We start from the raw sequence: 22,420 nt of genomic DNA, 5'->3' as shown, positions 1-22,420 counted from the left end.
TCAAAAGATCAAGTAATAAAAATCCCAACCTGAATTAGAAAAATAAGTAAAATGTAATGAGTAAAATTATACCAATACAACGTTTGAAGTGAAAATAGGGCCAATAAGTGCAAAGCACTAATGGTAGTAAATGTTTGCAGTAGAGTAGACTGGGACCTGGGTGCGATTTGAGGTTGGCCACAGCGGAGCCACGGTCATTTCGGGCTGGACTGATCCCATGGGGAACAGGGTCAAGACTGATTTGTATATGGCTGCGTCTAAACTGGGTTGACTTGATGAGCAAACAAACGGTGGATTGAACCCAGATCTTTGTGACTGGGGTGAATGTTTGCATTGTTCAGCATTCCACCCATCAACAATTCTTTTTGCATTTGTCATCCCAACTGGGAAAGGTATGCCCAGACGTGGGTCCTAGCTCACTGCGTCACTGGATTCAAGCTAGCCTCACTGATGAAGTGTGATACCCTGAAACCGGTCCTAGGATGCTTGTTTGCAGTCCAGGGAGGACCTGGCTTGGCAGTTTGGGCTGGACTGTTCCCATGGGTAACAGGGTCAATAATGATTTGCATATGGCTGGGCCCAAACTGGGGTGGCGTGGTGATCAAAAAAACAATGGATTAAACCAAGATCTTTGTGACTGGGGTGTCAGCATTCTGTCCATCAACTGTTTTTTTTTTTTGCATTTGTCGCCCCAAGTGGGAAGGGTATGCCCAGACGTGGGTCCCGTGCTCACTGCGCCATTGGATTCAAACTAGCCTAGCTGATGAAGGGTGATACCCTGAAACTGGTCCTAGGATGCTGGTTTCCGGGCAGGGGAGGACCTGGCTTGGCAGTTCGGGCTGGACTGTTCCCATGGGGAACAGGGTCAAGACTGTTTTGCATATGGCTGGGTCCAAACTGGGGTGGCGTTGTGAACAAAAAACCGATGGATTAAACCAAGATCTTTGTGACTGGGGGTGAATGTTTGCATTGTTCAGCATTCCGTCCATCAACTGTTCTTTTTGCCACAGTCAGATAAACCAACCAGGTATGGCTGACCAGAGGTTTTACCTCTGGAGTTAGTCTTTTTTCTGGAAGCCAAAAATCCTTCAGTGGGGCAAGGCAGCAGGCTGTATTGGAGGAAAGCTTCAAAAAATCTTCATGTATTTGTCTAGGTGCTGGGTGATATACCGTTGAAACTGTTAGTTTTGGCAGGAAAAGGTCGTAGTGAGTGAAATTCCAATTTTGCACCCAGGGAAGTTTTGTAACTAGTCAGATACTCTTTTAAGGTTTTTGCCTTTGGATTTAGGACCTGATTTAGTTATTGGCAAAAGTGTTACTCTGTCACAGCAGTGACTGATATATTGTCTGCCGAAATCTAAATCCCATTATGTCCTATTGGATTTAGATTTCAGCAGTCGGGAGATCCGTCACTGTTGTGACGGAGTAACCTCTCCGCCAATACCTAAATCAGGCCCTTAGCCTGTTTTATTTGAGTTTGGAGTCCTTCAGCAGGGGAAGGGTGTGGCTGTATCCAAAGTCAAGTTATACAAGGTTGGATACCTTCTTGCCGAGGGTCCATTTAACCCGCATTGCTGCCTCGGTTAAGCTCATGGCTGGAGAAACCTGGCTTCTTGGACCAGCAAGGTCATGCCCTGGTGTGGATAGGCTGGGGTGGTTTGTCCTGGTCCTCCAGAGTTAAGGAAATCCAAACATTTTCTAAGCCCCAGGCTTTCAGATGAGGTAGGAGACGTCCGGTTATACACAGCCCAGGATTTCAGGACTCCAGAAATGGCACTTGGGGGCAAGATTCACTCCATCAAACACCACCAACAGGGTCCAACTCAATTAAAGTTGGTACTGGTCAACTGGTTACTTTAGGAAAAGCCCTCTTACAGCTATTTGCATCTCTGTTTCCTTGCAGGCGGTCAACCAACTGACGCTTGGAGCCCACTTCTTTGTCTTGGGTACAAGAGGAAACCAGCCTAATTCTTCAAGGCTCATCGTAGTTCACAGGCACCATGTCTGGTCCTCCTCTGTTCTTCCCCAGGGCCAGAAAGTGCTCTGATGAGGAGCACATATGTGCCTGCACTAGCTACTGGGTGGGGGTGATTCCTGACCCCTCTTTAAACAATGCAGTAAAAGTTCACAGGGTAATCCTATCCACTTTTGCAGACATTCCCATTTACCAGTAAATACAAGCAAATTCACAGTGCCCTTCACTCCTAAAATCGAAGATGGGGAAATGCTTCTCCCCTTGTGCAAAGCCTGTGTGTCCATCCACAAGCGTGGCCAGAGTAATGATCAGTCCCTTCCTCTGTGAATACTTCAAACCAAATCTCGGGACAGCTTTCCCCTACTAGGTTGGATGCCTGCCTGACTGGGAGGATAATGTCTGGTGCCTTTCCAGGTGGCACCTAACTTTTGTTGGTGGCGGGAAAGCCCCTTTAAAGTGAGTTAAGTTTGTGGCAGGGGAAGATAAAATTCCACACGCCCAATTAATGTCTCAACTCTGGGAGCAGTTTTCACACCTCATCAGGGCTAATCACCCACTGCGCTACTACACAAAGCTAATGCAGATTAACCTCCAGGAGCCTCAGGCAAGGAAAGGGTGACTTTTGTAAAAGTTAAATTTCCTTAATATTTATTAAAAATCCAACTTCTCTATTGAACTGGGCTATTTATAAATATTCAAAAGACGAGTTTAAGCCTATGTCTATGTCATATGCCTAGCTGGTCCATATCCAGAGATAGTAGGATTATAATTAATATTTAATCCCACTTCCCATTATTTCCTATGGGTCAAACAGAGCCTCTGGGTCCTAGTCACTGTACGGACATGTTTCCTTTAAATTTCTACATTTCCTACTTTTAAATACCAGGTGCCCTACCTTGTTGGCTGCCTACATAGAGACAACTTATTAATATTTAAAAGGAAGATTTTCTTCTGTGAAAAAGGGTTATTTTCACAGGTCATTTTGCAGCTATTACTATGCAGTAATAAGGCTACTCCGGCTAGGCTTGAAATCACGTTTCCCCCTCCACTCAGGACTCCGAAGTCACCCCAAACCACAAGCTGGCGCCAAGCATAAATGTGGCACCCCAAGTCACCTTCATCAGAACACTGCTGGACTTGCAAAAGGATACCAGGCAGAGTGAATAAGCTGCACTTCGCATCTGTGACCTGTGAGGAGGATCTGTGCACGTTGGAACCCCTTCCACAATAAATCCAAGTACAGAAAGATCATCAAAGATTATTAGGCTGATGCCCTGGGTGGCTCCAGAAATATAAAAAAGCTGAAGAAGACATTCCCATGAAGAATCCAGATGACCAGTGACATTTGGACCCGGACTGGACTGTGTGAATGTGTACTCCTGTGGCTGTTTGGGTAGCAAAGAAGTTTGTGGACTTTTAAAAATATTTTGCTCCAGAGTTACAGAGCTTCAAGGGGACCAACTGTGAAAAGTATATGAGTGGCAGTTCCACTGTGCTGGATTTATTTTCAGGTTTGTCCCATGTTGAGAAGATTTTTTCCCTTTTCAGAATGGGAATCATTGAGGGCAATCTACCTGATGTATCTGACCTGTGCTCTCTCGTGGTTGGCCTCAAACTGTGGCCACTGACTCCCATTCCCACTTTGTGATTGTTGGTGCTATTTTCATTTAAATCTTTAAAAAATCATATTGCTGGTTCCCTTTATTGGAGTTTTGCGATTTCGGTGTCCTTTCACTGATTACATTTCTGTCTATGTTTATAAATTGGAGTAGGATTTTTTATTGTGTTGTGATAGTGATTTGTAACTGTGCTGATACTTCTAAATGCTTTACACATTTTCTCTAAGTTAAAACTGTCGGCACTATGCCACAGCTACCAGGGGTTGAGCTCAGGTTTAAATTACTGAAATCTTTGACTCGACCTAACAATATAGTGACCTTATTACTTGTGGTGGACCCTTTCCAACCCATTAATAAATCACTTTCTCACATTTCCAAAAGGGTAAACTTTGTTTTATAAAGAGGCTCAAGACCACTAACGCCTCCTCGATGGCGGCTGACAGGATTCACAAAGAGGTAGGCATAGTTTCTAAAGGTGACACCTTCCCTGTTGCAAAACAATTATTACCACCTTTGTGGTGCTTATAACTCATCAGTGGTTTGCAAAATCAATTGTGATTGCAAGCCATTGACAAATACCATTGCATGTCATAATTAGGAGGAAATGCACCTTTTATGTCCCTTCTGAACTGCGATCCGCTTTTTGTAAGTCAGAAAGGATTGTCTGCCTCGCAAAATAAATTTAGTAAATACAAACAAGACTTTTTTGTTTGCAAACTATGTGATTTTGAAAATGGCAGGGTTTGAGATCACAAAATGGCTTTATACATCAGTCCCCAGGTTCTGAGCATTTGGGACTTTTTGAAACATTTGTGCTACCTACCACTTGTTAATATACTAATGCCTTTTGACTATTTCTTCTGCATGCTCTAAAAGTTTCAGCATCAGATGTAACAAAGAGTGGTACACTTTGGCTGTGTAATAATCCTGTTACAGTTCAGCAGTGTCGTACCACACATAGTGCAACACAGATTGTTGATGACCACTATGTTCTCCTGGCTGGACCCTGGTATGCAGTGTATTGTTTCAACTGGGTGTGTCTTTTGCGAAGGAGCCATGACATCTGTATCTACCAGTGTTCTAAGACATTTCCATGTCACAGTACCAACATTTGCCGCCACGATCCTGCAATGTAAAAGGCCAGCGATGGTGGGATCTTATTGTGAGCAGTGTGATTGTGGAACATGCATGGTGGTGTCTTTTCGTGTGTTCACAACACTTCTCAGAAGACAGACGATACATGCAAGACAAAAAACGCCTCCTGCCAATACTTGTCTTCAGAAAGTCCTGCTCCCAAAACAAGGGCCCAACCAGCGATTTCTACTGTGCACACCTGAGTTAGTCACCCTCCCTTTGTGACCTGTACTACAATCGCTGCCTGCTGACATCCCCGTGAGTTTTCTGACCCCTGCCAGAAGGACCTCTTCCATTTTGATAACTTGATGTTAATAGGTAATTTTCATGGGTTCTATAAAGGCATTTCGGATAGGTGCACAGCTAATGTGAAAGTGGGAGCACCCTTGGCAGGGTAACGCATGGTGCTCCCCTAATGTGCCTGTTTCATATTTCCACAAAAAAGTGGTTGCGACCAGTTGAATAGATTCACATCCCAAAATACTTATCATATTCTAATATTTAGGAACATATAGCACAGACTCCTGTTAATTGAAAACAACCTTAAGACACGTCCTTTTCTCTCCATCCTTTCCCAGCTGGAGTCTTCTAGAACAGGATGCAGCTTTCAATGAGTGCTACTGTTTCTCTTAAAACATTTACTGCGCTTACAAGTTTTCTTTTTTGGATTGCGGGCATCAGAGGGCTGTTCCTCTGCTGTGCCATATATAAAATCAGCAGAGAATGCAGCACTTGAACAAAAACCTAAGCACGCAGGGAAAGATTCAATAAATACTCTGCACTGCACACAGCCAGCCTGATGAATCAGGACAGAAGAGGCACTGTTAGAAGACAATGTGGGAGGACAAGGTCGAGGACCTCTTCCCAGGTCATCCCTACCTGGAAGATAAAGGAATGACGACGTCACGCGGAGTCCGCCTCGACCCCTCCCCTTTACAGCAGCAGCATCAGCACCAGCGGCAGCGGTGGGGAGGAGGGAGACATCGGCTGGGAGGACCGCTCTTCACGCGCGGGGACAGAGTGTTCAGAGCTGTTCCCGCGCGGTGAGGAGGTACTGGGAGGAGAGGAGCAGGTACCCCTGCCCCCCCAAGCGGACCTCTTACACTTGGAGCCTGAAAACTGCCCACGGCGTCCACACCTGAACGAGGTAAATAGCATTAAATTCGGATATGGGCATACCCAAAGGTTGTCTTCTTAAATTGTTGAAATAGGGACGGTGCTGCCGAGATGTTTCTGTGCCATGTGTGTTTTGAGGGCAGTTCTTTGTGTACGTGTGTGTTTCCATGATTTCACCTCGCTAATGAAACGGTGAAAGGATGCGCTGAACTGCATCGCTCTGAGAAAGGTCCTTCACCCAGAGCAGGCTGAGACCTGGACACAGGATGCAGGTAGAAGCTCAGTTACAGGTAGGCATGCCTGTGCCACTTGTGCCTGTCGAGCATCGGTGTTCTGCACATCCTCTCTGTATCCCGCTCTGCTTCCCCTTAACTCACTGGGTAAAACGTGACGATTAGACATTGCACTGATGCCCTCTACTCCAGTCTGCTTGCAAACGTTTAGGGTTAAAAGCACTTTTTAAAAGATATAAACTTGTTTCCTTTTCTTTCGCTTACTTGGCATTTCAGTTTTTTTCTCTCTAAAAGAGGCGCCCGTCTCGGCCCCTCTGCATCAGATCTCGGGATTTAGGTTTAAGAGGAAATATTGAGGAATAAGAAATACCGTAATACTTTCACACAATTCTGAGCATGGAGCGGCAGAAGAGAGGAAAGAAGCCTTTCATCTGGTCCTTGAGGAGTATGAATGAAAGGCAGCCTCTACGCTTCATACATATTCATGCCTGCTATCCGCTCCTCGGCTGCCGCATCTCTAACTCGTACACCACTCGTGCCTGCTATCCGCTTCTCGGCTGCCGTATCTCTAACTCATACACCACTCGTGCCTGCTATCCGCTCCTCGGCTGCCACATCTCTAACTCGTACACCACTCGTGCCTGCTATCCGCTCCTCGGCTGCCGTATCTCTAACTCATACACCACTCGTGCCTGCTATTCGCTCCCCGGCTGCCGCATCTCTAACTCGTACACCACTCACGCCTGCTATCCGCTCCTAGGGTGCCACATCTCTAACTCGTACACCACTCACGCCTGCTATCCGCTCCTAGGGTGCCACATCTCTAATTTATACACCACTCGTGCCTGCTATCCGCTCCTCGGCTGCCACATCTCTAACTCGTACACCACTCGTGCCTGCTATCCACTCCTCGGCTGCCGCATCTCTAACTCATACACCACTCGTGCCTGCTATTCGCTCCCCGGCTGCCGCATCTCTAACTCGTACACCACTCACGCCTGCTATCCGCTCCTCGGCTGCCACATCTCTAACTCGTACACCACTCGTGCCTGCTATCCGCTCCTCGGCTGCCATATCTCTAACTGGTGCACCACTCGTGCCTGTTATCCGCTCCTCAGCTGCCGCATCTCTAACTCGTACACCACTCGTGCCTGCTATCCGCTCCTCAGCTGCCGCATCTCTAACTCGTACACCACTCGTGCCTGCTATCCGCTCCTCGGCTGCCGCATCTCTAACTCGTACACGACTCACGCCTGCTATCCGCTCCTAGGGTGCCTCATCTCTAACTCATACACCACTCATGCCTGCCATCCGCTCCTCTGTTGCCACATCTCTAACTGGTACACCACTCGTGCCTGTTATCCGCTCCTAGGCTGCCACATCTCTAACTCATACACCACTCGTGTCTGCTATCCGCCCCTCAGCTGCCACATCTTTAACTCGTACACCACTTGTGCCTGTTTGCCGCTCCTTCGGTGCCACATCTCAAACTCATACACCACTCGTGCCTGCTATCCGCTCCTCTGCTGCCACATCTCCAACTCATAGAACACTCATGCCTGCTATCTGCTCCTCAGCTGCCACATCTCCAACTCGTATACCGCTCGTGCCTGCTATCCGCTCTTTGGCTTCCACAACTCATACAACACTCGTGCCTGCTATCCGCTCCTCAGCTGCCACATCTCTAACTCATACACCACTCGTGCCCGCTATCCGCTCCTCGGCTGCCACATCTCCAACTCGTACACCACTCATGCCTGCTATCCGCTCCTCGGCTGCCACATCTCTAACTCATACACCACTCGTGCCCGCTATCCGCTCCTCAGCTGCCACATCTCCAACTCGTACACCACTCGCGCCTGTTATCCGCTCCTCTGCTGCCACATCTCTAACTCATACACCACTCGTGTCTGCTATCCGCTCCTGAGCTGCCACATCTCTAACTCGTACACCACTTGTGCCTGCTAGCCGCTCCTCGGGTGCCACATCTCCAGCTCATACACCACTCGTGCCTGCTATCCGCTCCTCTGCTGCCACATCTCCAACTCATACAACACTCGTGCCTGCTATCTGCTACTCAGCTGCCACATCTCCAACTCGTATACCGCTCGTGCCTGCTATCCACTCTTTGGCTTCCACAACTCATACAACACTCGTGCCTGCTATCTGCTCCTCAGCTGCCACATCTCTAACTCGTATACCGCTCGTGCCTGCTATCCACTCTTTGGCTTCCACAACTCATACACCACTCGTGCCCGCTATCTGCTTCTTGGCTGCCACATCTCCAACTCGTACACCACTCACGCCTGCTATCCACTCCTCGGCTGCCACATCTCTAAGTCATACACCACTTGTGCCTGCTATCCCCGCCTCAGCTGCCACATCTCTGACTGGTACACCACTCGTGCCTGTTATCCGCTCGTCGGCTGCCGCATCTCTAACTCGTGCACCACTCGTGCCTGCTATCCTCTCCTCGGCTGCCACATCTCTAACTCATACACCACTTGTGCCTGCTAGCCGCTCCTTGGGTGCCACATCTCCAGCTCATACACCACTCGTGCCTGCTATCCGCTCCTCTGCTGCCACATCTCCAACTCATACAACACTCGTGCCTGCTATCTGCTACTCAGCTGCCACATCTCCAACTCGTATACCGCTCGTGCCTGCTATCCGCTCTTTGGCTTCCACAACTCATACAACACTCGTGCCTGCTATCCGCTCCTCAGCTGCCACATCTCCAACTCATACACCACTCGTGCCCGCTATCCTCTTCTCGGCTGCCACATCTCCAACTCGTACACCACTCATGCCTGCTATCCGCTCCTCGGCTGCCACATCTCTAAGTCATACACCACTTGTCCCTGCTATCCCCGCCTCGGCTGCCACATCTCTGACTCGTACACCACTCGTGCCTGTTATCCGCTCCTCGGCTGCCACATCTCTAACTCGTGCACCACTCGTGACTGCTATCTGCTCCTCGGCTGCCACATCTCCAACTCATATAACACTCGTGTCTGCTATCCGCTCCTCGGCTGCCACAACTCATACACCACTCGTGCCCTCTATCCTCTCCTCGGCTGCCACATCTCTAACTCATACACCACCTGTGCCCACTATCCGCTCCTCGGCTGTCACATCTCTAACTCTTACACTACTCGTGTGTGCTATCCGCTCCTCAGCTGCCACATCTCTAACTCATGCACCATTCATGACCACTACCCGTTCCTCAGATGCAGCATATTCAACTCACACATAATCACAGCTTCTACCCACTCCACATCTGACACATCTTTAACTCATACACCACTCATGCCTGCTACCCACCCTCTAGGTGCAGCATCAGGAAAGACCTCAAAGCATGGTTTTTCGACTGATCCCCAACTGATCCTCGATAACTGCTCCCTTGCTGCCCCCACCCAGTGCCTTGAGACCCTAGCGGGTGACTAATCACGCTTTACAAATCTGCTGATTGATTGATTGACTCCATGGCTGCCACATATTTAACCTATACAACACTTATGGCTGCTATCTGCCCTGCCGGTGCTGCATGCATAACTAATACATATCCCTGGCTGCTACCTGCTCCACGGCTGCTACATCTCTAAGTCAATACTTCACTCATGGCTCCTACTCACCCCTCAAGTGCGGCATCTCCATCTCATACACTGTTCATGGCTGCTCCATGCTTCTCAGGTACAGCACCTCCAACTCATACATGTTCATGGCTGCTACCGACTCCACAGCTGACACATCTTTAACTCATACACCACTGCTACCTGCTCTACACCCTCTAGGTGCAGCATCTCCAACTCATACATAATAATGGCTGCTACCCGCTCCTCACCTGCAACACCTCTAACTCATATACCAGTCACAGTTGTTACTTGCTGCCCAAGTGTAACATCTCCAACTTATACACCACTCATGCCTGCTACTCACTTCCCAGGTGCATCATCTCCAACTCATACATATTCATGCCAGCTACCCACTTCCTGAGTGCCACATATCCAGCTCATACTTATTCATGGTTGCTTCCCTAGGTGCAGCATCTCCAGTTGCTGCTACCCACTTCATGGATGTCCCACCTCTAATTCACATGCCACTCATGGCTGCTATCTGCTCCCCAGGTGCAGCATCTCCAACTCATACATAATCATGGATGCTACCCATTCCATAGCTGTCACATCTCTAGCTCATACACCATTCAGGGCCGCTGTCACTTCCCAGGTACAGCATCTCTAACTCATACATATTCATGGCTGCTACCCACTCCACAGGCGACACATCTTTAACTAATACACCACTCATGGCTGGAACTCACTCCTCAGGTGCAGCTTCTCCAACTCATACATATTCATGCCAGCTACCCACTTCCTGAGTAACAGATATACAGCTCATACATATTTATTGCTGCTACACGCTTCCCAGGTGCAGCACTTCCATTGAATACAATCCATTCCACAGCTGCTGCATCTCTAGATCATACACCACTCATGGCTGTTACCTTCTCCCCAGGTGCAGCATCTTAAACTCATACATATTTATGGCTGCTACCCCCTCCCCGGCTGTACATCTCTAACTCCTACACCATTCATGTCTTCTACCTGTTCCCACAGTGCAGCATCTCCAGCTTATAGATAATTATGGCTGCTCCCTGCTTCTCGGCTGCCATGTCTCTAACTCTTGCTCCATTCATGGCAGCTCCCCGCTCCCCGGCTGCCACACCTGTAACTCAAACACCATTCATGGCTGCTTCCCAGGTGCCACATCTCCAACTCAAACATAATCATGGCTGCTGCCCACTCCACAGCTGCCACATTTCTAACTCATTCACCACTAATGACTACTACTCACTCCCCAAGTGAAGCATACACAACTCATACATTTTTGTGGGTGATATCCGCTACCTGAGTACTACATCTCCAGCTCATACATATTCATGACCCCTGTTCACTCCCCGGGTGGAGCATCTCCATCTCCAACTCATACATAACAATGGCTGGTGCCCACTCCACAGCTGCCACATCTCTGCTCTAATGCATACACCATTAATGGCTGCTACGCGCTCTCCAGGTGTAACATCTTTAACTCATACATATTCATGGCTACTACCACCTACCTGGCTGTGCATCTCTAACCCCTACACAGTTTATGGCCACTATCCACTCCCCATAGGCAGCCTCTCCAACTCATTCATATTCATGAATGCTACTTGCTCCCTGTGTACCACATTTCCCTCTTATATATTTTCATGGCCACTGCCCATTCCCTATGTGGTGCATCTCCATTTCATACATATTCATGGGCGCTACCCACTACCTGGAGACCACATTTCCAGCTCATACATATTTATGGCTGCTCCTCGCTCCCCGGGTACCATATCTCCATGTCATATATATTCATGGCTACTGTCTGCTCCCTGTGCATCACCTCTCCTATTCTTGCATATACATGTTTCTACTTGTTTGCTTGGTACCACATCTCCACCTTATACATGTTCATAGATGTGCTTTCTGTCACAGCCTGGGACCTAATAGCACTATAAATACAGGTCTCCATTCCGCACTATGCCAGCCATGGATCAGTTCTCTTATTGATTACACACCTAGACCTATGCAGTGATCACATTAACCAAATGATGATGATAATGATGATGATAGTGACGATGATAATAATAATAATAATAATAATAATAATAATAATAATAATAATAATACGAATAATGATAATAATACAATCCATATTTTTTTTTTTTTTTTTGGCTACTAGTATTACTTGTAGTGGTAATAGTAGTTGAAGTAATAGTAGTATTAGGAGCAGTGTAGGTACTGCTACAAAAAATTATGTGATTTTTGCCATTGTTACGGTTATAACTGTGACTAATAATCATAATGATAATTCTTTCCTTTCAACATGGCTCTGGTCACTGCAGATGCTGCAGTTTCACAGTGCTGTAAATAACAGTTATTAATACTGAGCAACTCAAAGGAGATCACTCATTGATTTCAGTAAGGTGAAAGACTGAGGTTGCTCAACCAGGATTTTATCCTTTAAGGTACACATTGCCTGCTGAGAGCATCACTGACCGTATTACTTATTGACCTATCTTAACATGGTAATATCATTATGTATATAGCCCTTTGTGATAGCACATTGCCAAAATAATTGTCTGTGTAATATTTTGCTGTGCATGTCTTTTTAAGTTTGCCACTTACAATGCATGCTTCGCCTTCTGAATCCTTTTCAAAACAATCTTCATTGAGGATAAAGCTTAGCTTTGCTAATGCTGTCGGTTCAGCAAAGGGCAATATCCCCAGCTTCCATACTGCTGTACCCCAAGATTTTGTTTCATTATGAGATTTCCTTTCTAGGACAGCTGAGTACAGCACCTAGTTACTACCATGCACTTCCCATAACAAATATTTAGATCTACTGGTTTGTCAAGTCCTTTTCATTAATTGGTATTTGTGCAAAATGTGTACATTTATATATTGGTAAGTATTAATATTTTTCTAATTGATGGATATCTCTATATAGCTTTATGTGGTGCTGCTCTTCCAAAAATTTACCTCATGATGTTTTATACCACAAGCAGTGAGTGCAACCAGAGGTAACAAAAAGTCGGTTGGCATATTTGTAGAATACTCATCACATTCTGCAGAATACGCCTTGTGTTTGGTTTAATGAGTACAGGGACAACCCCTTGATAAAGTGTTTTCTTTTGCCACTGAAATACTTAGGGCATTTCCCCTAGATGAATTTGTGGTTGAAACAGAGTGCTTTGAAGGTGATATTGAAGCTGATTGAAAGCATTCTTGATTATCATTATAACTGTGTGTTCTTGACCAGATAGGTTCTATTTTAGAGGGTCAAAATACAATAAGTGCATGATAATTAGATTGTCAGATATGTATATTGTTTGACTGACTTGGAGTAATGCAGTAGGATTGTGCAAAGCACCACATCCGTATTAACACACTGTATTACCAGTGCGGTAATGCGATTACCACAGGAGCAGTAATATTACTTATTTAGCAGGTCACAGTACAAGAGGGATTTAGAGATAGGACAATTCAAGATAAGGATTGCTGAGGGAGAGGGATTTGGTGGAGTCCTGGAAGGAGATGATGGAAGTGTTTGCTGTTAGTTCCCATTCCAGTGATAGAATGAAGGGCAGGAGGCGTTCAAGTAGTGCACAGTGGTATTGGTAGGGTATGCTGGGTGAAAGAAAGGGGAGGTGTAATCAAGTACACATTGTCTATGATGGGATGTACTGGGAGAATGAATGGGAGGGTGTGTTCAAGTACACATTGGCTACATTGGGATATACTGGGTGAATGAATGGGAGAGTGTGTTCAAGTATACAGTGGTAATAATGAAATGTACTGGGTGAATGGGGGTGGTGGGCTCATGTACATGGTGGTAATGGGATGCACTGGGTGAATGAGTGGGAGGGTGGGTACAAGTACACAGTGGTATTGGTGGAATGCACTGGGTGAATGAGTGGGAGGGTGGGTACAGGTACGCAGTGGTAATGATGAAATGTACTGGGTGAATGAGTGGGAGGGTGGGTGCAAGTACACAATGGTATTGGTGGGATGTAAGGGTAAATGAATGGGAGGTTAGGTTGACATACACAGTGATAATGGTGGGATGTACTGGGTGAATGAAGGGGGTTGGGTTCACGTATGCAGTGGTAATGAAATGTACTGGGTGAATGAAAGGGGAGGTGTACTCAAGTACACATTGGCTACAACGAGATATACTGTGTGAATGAATGGGAGGGTGTGTTCAAGTACACAGTAGAAATGATGGAATGTACTGGGTGAATGGGGATGGTGGGCTCATTTATATGGAGGTAATGGGATGTGCTGGGTGTATGAATGGGAGGATGTGTTCAAGTACACAATGGTATTGGTGGAATGCACTGGGTGAATGAACGGGAGGGTGGGTGCAAGTACACAGTGGTATTGGTGGGATGTACTGGGTGAAAGAGTGGGAGGGTGGGTGCAAGTACATAGTGGTATTGGTGGGATGCACTGGGTGACTCAGTGGGAGGGTGGGTACAAGTACGCAGTGGTATTGGTGGGACGCACTGGGTGAATGAGTGTGAGGGTGGGTACAAGTACACAGTGGTATTGGTGGGATGTAAGGGTAAATGAATGGGAGGTTAGGTTGACATACACAGTGATAATGGTGGGATGTACTGGGTGAATGAAGGGGGTTGGGTTCACGTATGCAGTGGTAATGAAATGTACTGGGTGAATGAAAGGGGAGGTGTACTCAAGTACACATTGGCTACAACGAGATATACTGTGTGAATGAATGGGAGGGTGTGTTCAAGTACACAGTAGAAATGATGGAATGTACTGGGTGAATGGGGATGGTGGGCTCATTTATATGGAGGTAATTGGATGTGCTGGGTGTATGAATGGGAGGATGTGTTCAAGTACACAATGGTATTGGTGGAATGCACTGGGTGAATGAACGGGAGGGTGGGTGCAAGTACACAGTGGTATTGGTGGGATGTACTGGGTGAAAGAGTGGGAGGGTGGGTGCAAGTACATAGTGGTATTGGTGGGATGCACTGGGTGACTCAGTGGGAGGGTGGGTACAAGTACGCAGTGGTATTGGTGGGACGCACTGGGTGAATGAGTGTGAGGGTGGGTACAAGTACACAGTGGTATTGGTGGGATGTAAGGGTAAATGAATGGGAGGTTAGGTTGACATACACAGTGATAATGGTGGGATGTACTGGGTGAATGAAGGGGGTTGGGTTCACGTATGCAGTGGTAATGAAATGTACTGGGTGAATGAAAGGGGAGGTGTACTCAAGTACACATTGGCTACAACGAGATATACTGTGTGAATGAATGGGAGGGTGTGTTCAAGTACACAGTAGAAATGATGGAATGTACTGGGTGAATGGGGATGGTGGGCTCATTTATATGGAGGTAATGGGATGTGCTGGGTGTATGAATGGGAGGATGTGTTCAAGTACACAATGGTATTGGTGGAATGCACTGGGTGAATGAACGGGAGGGTGGGTGCAAGTACACAGTGGTATTGGTGGGATGTACTGGGTGAAAGAGTGGGAGGGTGGGTGCAAGTACATAGTGGTATTGGTGGGATGCACTGGGTGACTCAGTGGGAGGGTGGGTACAAGTACGCAGTGGTATTGGTGGGACGCACTGGGTGAATGAGTGTGAGGGTGGGTACAAGTACACAGTGGTATTGGTGGAATGCACTGGGTGAATGAGTGTGAGGGTGGGTACAAGTACGCAGTGGTATTGGTGGAATGCACTGGGTGAATGAGTGGGAGGAAGGGTACAAGTACGCAGTGGTATTGGTGGAATGCACTGGGTGAATGAGTGGGAGGATGGGTGCAAGTACACTGTGGTATTGGTGGGGTGCAAGGGTAAATGAATGGGAGGTTAGGTTGACATACACAGTGATAATGGCGGGCTGTACTGGGTGAATGAAGGGGGGGTTCAAGTAGGCAGTGGCAATGATGGAATCTACTGGGTGAATGGGTGTGGTGGGCTCATGTGTATGGTAGTTATGAGATGTACTGGGTGAATGAAGAGGAGGGGGTTTCGAGTACACAGTCCAAATGATGGAATGTACTGGGTGAATGAAGCGAAGGGTGGGTTCTAGTATGCAGTAGTAATGATGGAATGTAATGGGCGAATGAAGGGGTGGGAGCTCAGTACACAGTGGTAGTGATTGGATGGTTTACTCTTTTGATGTTGGTGCTAATTCTAAGTGGCTAATTGATACAAACAAGTACAATCCATGTACCAGAATGGGCCATGTTGGTCACTAGAGGCTCCAGATGGTTCTTTTGTTTGAGTGACAGACGTGTTTTAACTAATACATAAAGATACTTGGAAGTGTCAGAGTAATCTACGAATGTGAACAGATTCTTGTGTGAGTACAATGCAGTTTTGTAATTCATTAAGTGATTTAATCACATTGATGTTTTTGTGGGAGTAAATATCTCCGTGTGGGTGATGAGCAGCCTTTACAAGGTGGTAATGACCTGAAAGTCTGTGAACACCCAGAAGCTTAAAGCTGTGGATATTCAGAAACCACTTACCGTCTTCCGACCCTTTCCCTGCATTGAATTGTTCTGAGACGTACTCTTTGTTAAGGACAGGATCATTATTCCATACTATACTGTATCTACCTTCTGCAAAAAAACAATAAACCATATATAATTCTGCCCTTTATTCCCTGCCCTCTAATCCTAGGGTGCCTTCTAATGCTGCCTTTTTTGTGTACACATACATATACAAAAAAGGATATGATTATTTGTATTTATCATAGGTCAAAGGAAAACAAGGGTAGGCGATTCCAGAGGGGAAAATATGTTCCCAGCGGAGGAAATAAAAGAAATGTCTGCAAGCAAGTCTGCAGATGCTCTATTTTTCTTATGTGATAAAATACACGGCTGTATCTTCACCAGAGGAAAAGGAATCCACAAAAGAACAGAGCGAAGATTCAGCCTCACAATATCTTTCGTTATTCCCTCTCGTCTGCAGCAGTCAGTTTGTCTGTCCGAGAGTTCGTGTTTGTTGACCCGAGGATGCTAGAGTCACATCTTTGGAATATGCATGCCATGCAGTGGTCCCAAGAGAGATACAATTATAGCGCTGTTGCAACTGCTCTGCAGGCGAAAAAACAGCTGAAGAGGCAAACTTTACATCTTCTCCCACCTGAAGGGGAAGGTGCTGAATAATAAGGAGCAGGAGATAGAGATAATTTCAGATGGGTCACTGAAGGGCTCTGATTGAAATCAAATAGGCAGCGAGATATTCCACAATCACTGCTGTTTTCACTGCACAAATTGTGGTTACCCACTTCCCACTGTAGCAATAGAATAGTATTTTAATACAGTGCTTAATTTGTTAAAAATGCTTAAATAAATTAAGGCACATAAAGTTTTTCTTAGGAGCCCTCTGCTGGCAATGCTAAATGCCATAGCTGGCGAATACCTGGTCTGTCCAGTCTTTGTTGTACTTGTTCCTCCTTCTCCCACTACCATTTATTCCTCCTTTTTGTCTCACTTTTACAGGTTCTTCTTCATACATGCTTTTTCCTTTTTGGAACTGGTTTCTCTTCCTCCTTCTTCCCCCCTTTTCTGCCTCTGGCTCTAGATCAAAGTTTGATGATTGAGCAGATTGGTTATGAATCTCTAGTCACCCCCCAACGCCACATTGTCTCCCGCATGGGACACCGGACCTCCTTCCTTATACCGCACCCCATCCTGAAATACCCTCCGCCCAGCAGACATTACACACACACGTGATTCCTATATTTCCATCACCTCCGAACACTTCACTTAGTATTGTGTGTGAGTCTGTACAAACTGCATTGGCTGTATTATATCTGCTTTTGTTTAAAGCATTTCTGTTCAAAATGCTCTTGCGCATCATCAAGTTACATACACAAATATTGCATTTAACAAACTATTAGAGGGTGGCCATCTAAATTAGCAGCTAGACATAAATGGGGGCAGGATAACTTGATGTAATTTTTTTTATACATTTGTTACTGAAACCATAAATAACAATTCTTTCTTAAAATGGAAATAAAATCCTGGACTAGAAGTTTACAATACATGAACAACAGGATATGTCAAAGTTGAAATGCACGGGGAGAACATTAAAAAGAAAGTGGAGATGTTCCCATTTAAACAAATCGAATGAATGGGAGATCCTTGTTTGTGGTCCAGTACAATTTTCTCTTTCCAGGGTTACCTCTCCCAAATGGATCTGAGGGGTCACCCAGAGAGATGCTTAATGTACTAGAAGCTGCTGTCAGTGTACAGGGATGGGTGCCACTATGCTGGAGGTTATATGACAGTGTTTTGGGATATGCTCACCTGGTGACAAACGAGTGATGTACAGAATGTCATACATCATGCCAATAAACCCAGGTTATCCCTGCACAGTCCAGTGAAGGACCAATAGCTGTAGTCCAATATGCCAGAAATGTTTTACAACTCCCACACTCCTGCTACAGATCCACTGAGGTGTCCAACACACATCCCTGTGAGGCAATGTGCTTGATCTTCCATATGAACCTTACTTTTTCATTCATTTCAGTCTGGAAGCAAGTGATGACTTCTTTTGTGCAGGGTAGAACAATCATCTTTTTCTACTTAAAGAATCCTGAAGGCGTTCAACTCCCAGTGCTGTTTCCTCCCTTCCCAGTGCCAGGACAATAGAAGGGGCAGCATTTAATGGTCATTAGCTGTGGTCTGCTCTTTGTCAGCTCATTGGAGGATGCATTATGCCTATTAGAGGAATCAGAGTTAGGAACTATCAAATATGTGACGGAACAACTTGGTCCTAAACAACAATAGCCTAAACCACTACTGCTAAACAACTAAAAAGTCTGTTCAACGAAGTACTGAACAACTACTGTCTAAACAACGATTTTGCCTGAATAACAATTATCTGAACAACGAATTTTAAAATTTTAAGGCAAGTCATATAAATTCTGAACAATATATATATATATATATATATATATGTGTATATGTATATATATACACATATATATATATATATATATATATATATATATATATATATATATATATATATATATATTCTAAACAACTAATAAACAAACAAAAAAAAGAAAAACTTACCTTAAAGATCGATGTTCAGGCAATTGTTCTTCAGGCAAAATCGTTGTTTAGACAGGAGTTATTCAGTACTTCATTGTAGAGACTTTTTAGTTGTTAAGCAGTAGTGGTTCAGGCAACTAGTGGTTTAGACCTCGTTGTTCAGGATGTTTCCCATTTTTTCTTATTGAAACGTCAAAGGAAGGACTCGTGCTGATGGCAAGGTTTCCTAGAAATGTGCAAATTAACCTAAATTCACCTGTCCAACAAATTAAATTTGTGAACGTCTTTCATAGTGCCAATTTTGTACCCTTATTCCTTGACGTCACTTAGAGTCTTTCTCGTCTTCTTTTTAGCTGGATATTTTTTTCTTTGTCTTTTCTTTTCAGACTCTCCATCTCATTCCTGTCTCCTCATCGTTATCTTTTTTCTACTGCAGGCCTGACCAGCGAGGGCACAGCCCCATGCTAAATTTCCACGTACTCTTTTTAATGATCTGTTAGCGCTTTCTTCATACCTTTAACCATCCCACCCTTCATTCCTTCCTTGTCTTATCCCCTGTAGTGTTTCGTCTAGGTTCCAACCTCCTCTCTCAGCTCTTCTTTTGAATTTGCAGTCAACCTCTCTCCTCTGCCGCCCCATTCTCTGATCTTCACCATCATTTCCTCTACGACTACAACCCTCCTTCTTTTTTTTCATTTTGGGGATTATAGTTTCCCCTTGAAATCTCCCTCAGTTCTCCCCACAATTTTTCACTCTCTCTGCTTCTCCATTTTCCCCTGCTCGTGTCACTTTTTTCTTGCTCTCACTTCCCTGTCCATTCTCTGACTTTTCACTACCATGTGGTCCATTTCCATGGCCGTATTTGACTTAGCGTTGCAGTGGGAACACCAAGTAGACTACTTTTACCCCAAATCTTTACTTTCTTTTATTTTACCCTTGATGCCCTTTTCTGTGGTTTAAGTGATCTATAACAGAGATCATATAAAAATTTGGGGATTTTTTTGGGCTCGTGTGAATGTATTAATCTCTGGGAACTCTCGATACGAGTAGTTGATGATTTGGCTCGTTTGTGGGATACTTTGGGATTTTATAGCACTGATATTAGTCAGTTTCCTGACACAGATGCAGTGCAATGGAGGTGAACTGCACAGTGTAATATGAATTGTACACTAGACACACGTATGGTTTCCCAGTCCACTTACTTCTTTGCTGATAATATAAACAATTGCTACCCTACTATTGAAAAATGAAATATTGCTTCTGGCTTTGGTTTGTGGGTCCATTGCTTTTGTTTTAATGGTCATTTGTCTGATGGGGCTCATGACAATGGACTAGTTTCTGACCTTATTTCTTTGCACACTCTTTCTATTAAGCTACCGACCATTCCCGACCTGTCAGTACTTACCTCAGTCATTTCTGTCACCCAGCCTTTATCATCTGCCGCCAACCACATTTTCGCTCACACATCGTAGCTAACGATTTACGGGGAGACTGAAGGTGAAGAAATAAAAAATGTGAGAATAGAATGATAGAAGATGAAAGAGAAAAATATAATAGGGTAGGGAAGAGAAACAGAGGATGGTTTTATGAATTCGGCAGGGAATAAGCATCGACAATGCAAACAGGCTCTGCTTTTACTATATGCAAGATCAATATGTTGTTTATGAGGGTTTTATTTCTCAAAAATGATGGTCTGTATTAATCTTTATGAGGTTTTCGAGAATACTCTGCCAGGTTGGTGTATGGTGTGGTTGAATGAGCTCCTACCAGCATAGTAGAGCTGTTCCGGCAAAACAATGTTTTAAAAAAATAGTCTGCTGGGCACCGTAACATGCTCTTGTACTAAGCAAGGCTTTTATTTCTCTGAAAGAAAGCCACAAAGGGTCATATTTACAATAAAGGGGGCATTGGTCCTGATACGCCACTTTTCTTGCGTGCCCCTACCGCCACCTAACGAAACCATAGTTGCGTTGTATTGACAATACGACGCACCATGGCGGTCGTTATGCCAATAGCGTCAACATTTTTTTATGCTATTGTGGCGTTTTGCTGCACTAGCGTCAACAATTTTGCCGGTAGTGCAGCAAAGCACAAGGATGTCCTTTTATTTCAAGGGGTGCGTCATTTTAACGCCTGCCATGAGAAGGCATTCAAAATGACAGAAAAAATGACGCAGTGAAATCTTGTAAATTTCACTACACCATTCTTTAAGGCCTCCTAACAGGGAAAAGCCCCCCTTGGCACAGGCATAATCTGGCACATTGCGCCACTTTGTAAATCTGACGTGGGGGAAAAGGCCACCTTAGCGCTGCCTTAGCATCAGAAAAATGATGCTAAGGCAGTGCAAGGGGCTTATAAATATGCCCCAAAGTGTCCCCTGTGTGGATGGAGATTTATTTTCACACATCTACGCATGTCCGGAATGTGGAACTAAAGGTGCATTTACATGGAACCCTACAACACCTGGGTAAGATTCTCAAGGCTGTGAACCCATTCATATATGTATGCAAAATGCAGAGATCATAAGAGCGCAATGATAGATGTGGACGTTAATATTTTTATAATACAAGGGATTCTACAATCCCTGTATAAACGGCAGTCAGTGATTTCTTTATAATTGGTGACTTGTGATGCACCAAGTCATTGATTATAAAGAGAAGGCGTCGGAACTCAACTATTATAAGGTTATTATAAGGTTATTACAGTTAAGTACTGACATCACAGCCAGAGCCAGCAGCTGAGGTGAAGGGCAGATTTGGTCAAGGAGCATAATTGAAGCAGCTGTTTAAAACAATGACAACAGAACAGTTGATTTTCTTTCTTCGGCTGCATTTTAATAGCTTAAAATGACAAGCAGAGGGAATATATTTTTGCACTCTTTAGACAGAGAAAACCTAAAATCGTTCTGCATGTTTCTACACGTTCTGAGCTACTTCAGCTCTTTTTAAACTGACTTGTATGAAACTGTTTCTAATATCTGTTTGCAATTAATATCTAACAGTTTTCTGATGTGTTTTATTTTTCAACAGAGGTTTTATTTTTACTCTTCATGTTTGCAAACATTATTGCTCTTTCATATGAAAGAGCTACGCACCAAGGTTTTAAGTGGTTTGTGGCAAAGGTGATGATGTGACCATGTATTATATGGGATAACGTACCCCCTGCAGTACATGATAAGGATATTGCAAGTCACCTCGGAGTTCCAATAACTTATAAAGAAACTCGGCCTTCAGACTTGTTCATCTGTGTGGTTATGGAACCACTCTGTGTCTTGCAATATCCTTATAATATAGAGCAGAGGGTACTATAACAATTATATCATGGAAGTAAGAAAGAAAACAGACATTTAGGTCCATATTTATACTTTTTTAGCACCGCATTTGCATCATTTTTTTACGCAAAAGCAGCGCCAAACTTGCAAAATACAATGGTATTTTGTAAGTTTGCGACATTTTTGCATCAAAAAGCAGCGCAAATGCGGTGCTAAAAAAGTATAAATATGGGCCTTAGTGAGAAAAGAATAGTGTAAAAACATCGTGCATAGTGATAGTGTGAGAGTAAAGAACTGTTCGAACACAGTGGGCATCATTATGAGTCAACCTTAGGAGTTGCCCTGTTTTTGGGAGGTATAATTGCATCTGCTACATGCCAGTGCTCATCAGTGCTGTTTTACTGAGTACAATGTTACCACCCCAGTTCAAGA

At 44.8% G+C, this 22,420-nt stretch overlaps 2 protein-coding genes across 3 annotated transcripts in view; both read left to right on the top strand.

Moving 5' to 3' along the window:
* Nucleotides 1-5,674: 5,674 nt before the first annotated feature.
* The window catches only part of LOC138295431 (brain and acute leukemia cytoplasmic protein-like), a 640,139-nt gene continuing 623,393 nt past the window's right edge, over nt 5,675-22,420 (top strand). Inside the window, exon 1 of one of the 2 annotated variants that reach the window (XM_069233729.1) lies at nt 5,675-5,875. The gene's annotated coding sequence lies outside the window, so the exon portion shown is untranslated. The remainder of the gene's footprint in view (nt 5,876-22,420) is intronic. The other variant, XM_069233728.1, reaches the window with a different exon arrangement.
* On the top strand, nt 7,633-9,333 carry LOC138297002 (uncharacterized). Its single transcript, XM_069236518.1, has 2 exons — nt 7,633-7,921; nt 8,255-9,333. Exons 1-2 carry the CDS (start codon nt 7,633-7,635, stop codon nt 9,331-9,333), a joined length of 1,368 nt encoding a protein of 455 aa, XP_069092619.1.

Source organism: Pleurodeles waltl, chromosome 5 (genome assembly GCF_031143425.1).
Source record: "Pleurodeles waltl isolate 20211129_DDA chromosome 5, aPleWal1.hap1.20221129, whole genome shotgun sequence".
Taxonomy (NCBI): Eukaryota; Metazoa; Chordata; class Amphibia; order Caudata; family Salamandridae; genus Pleurodeles; species Pleurodeles waltl.
Note: the sequence above shows the minus strand (reverse complement) of the source record. Positions and strands in the feature narration are given on the sequence as shown.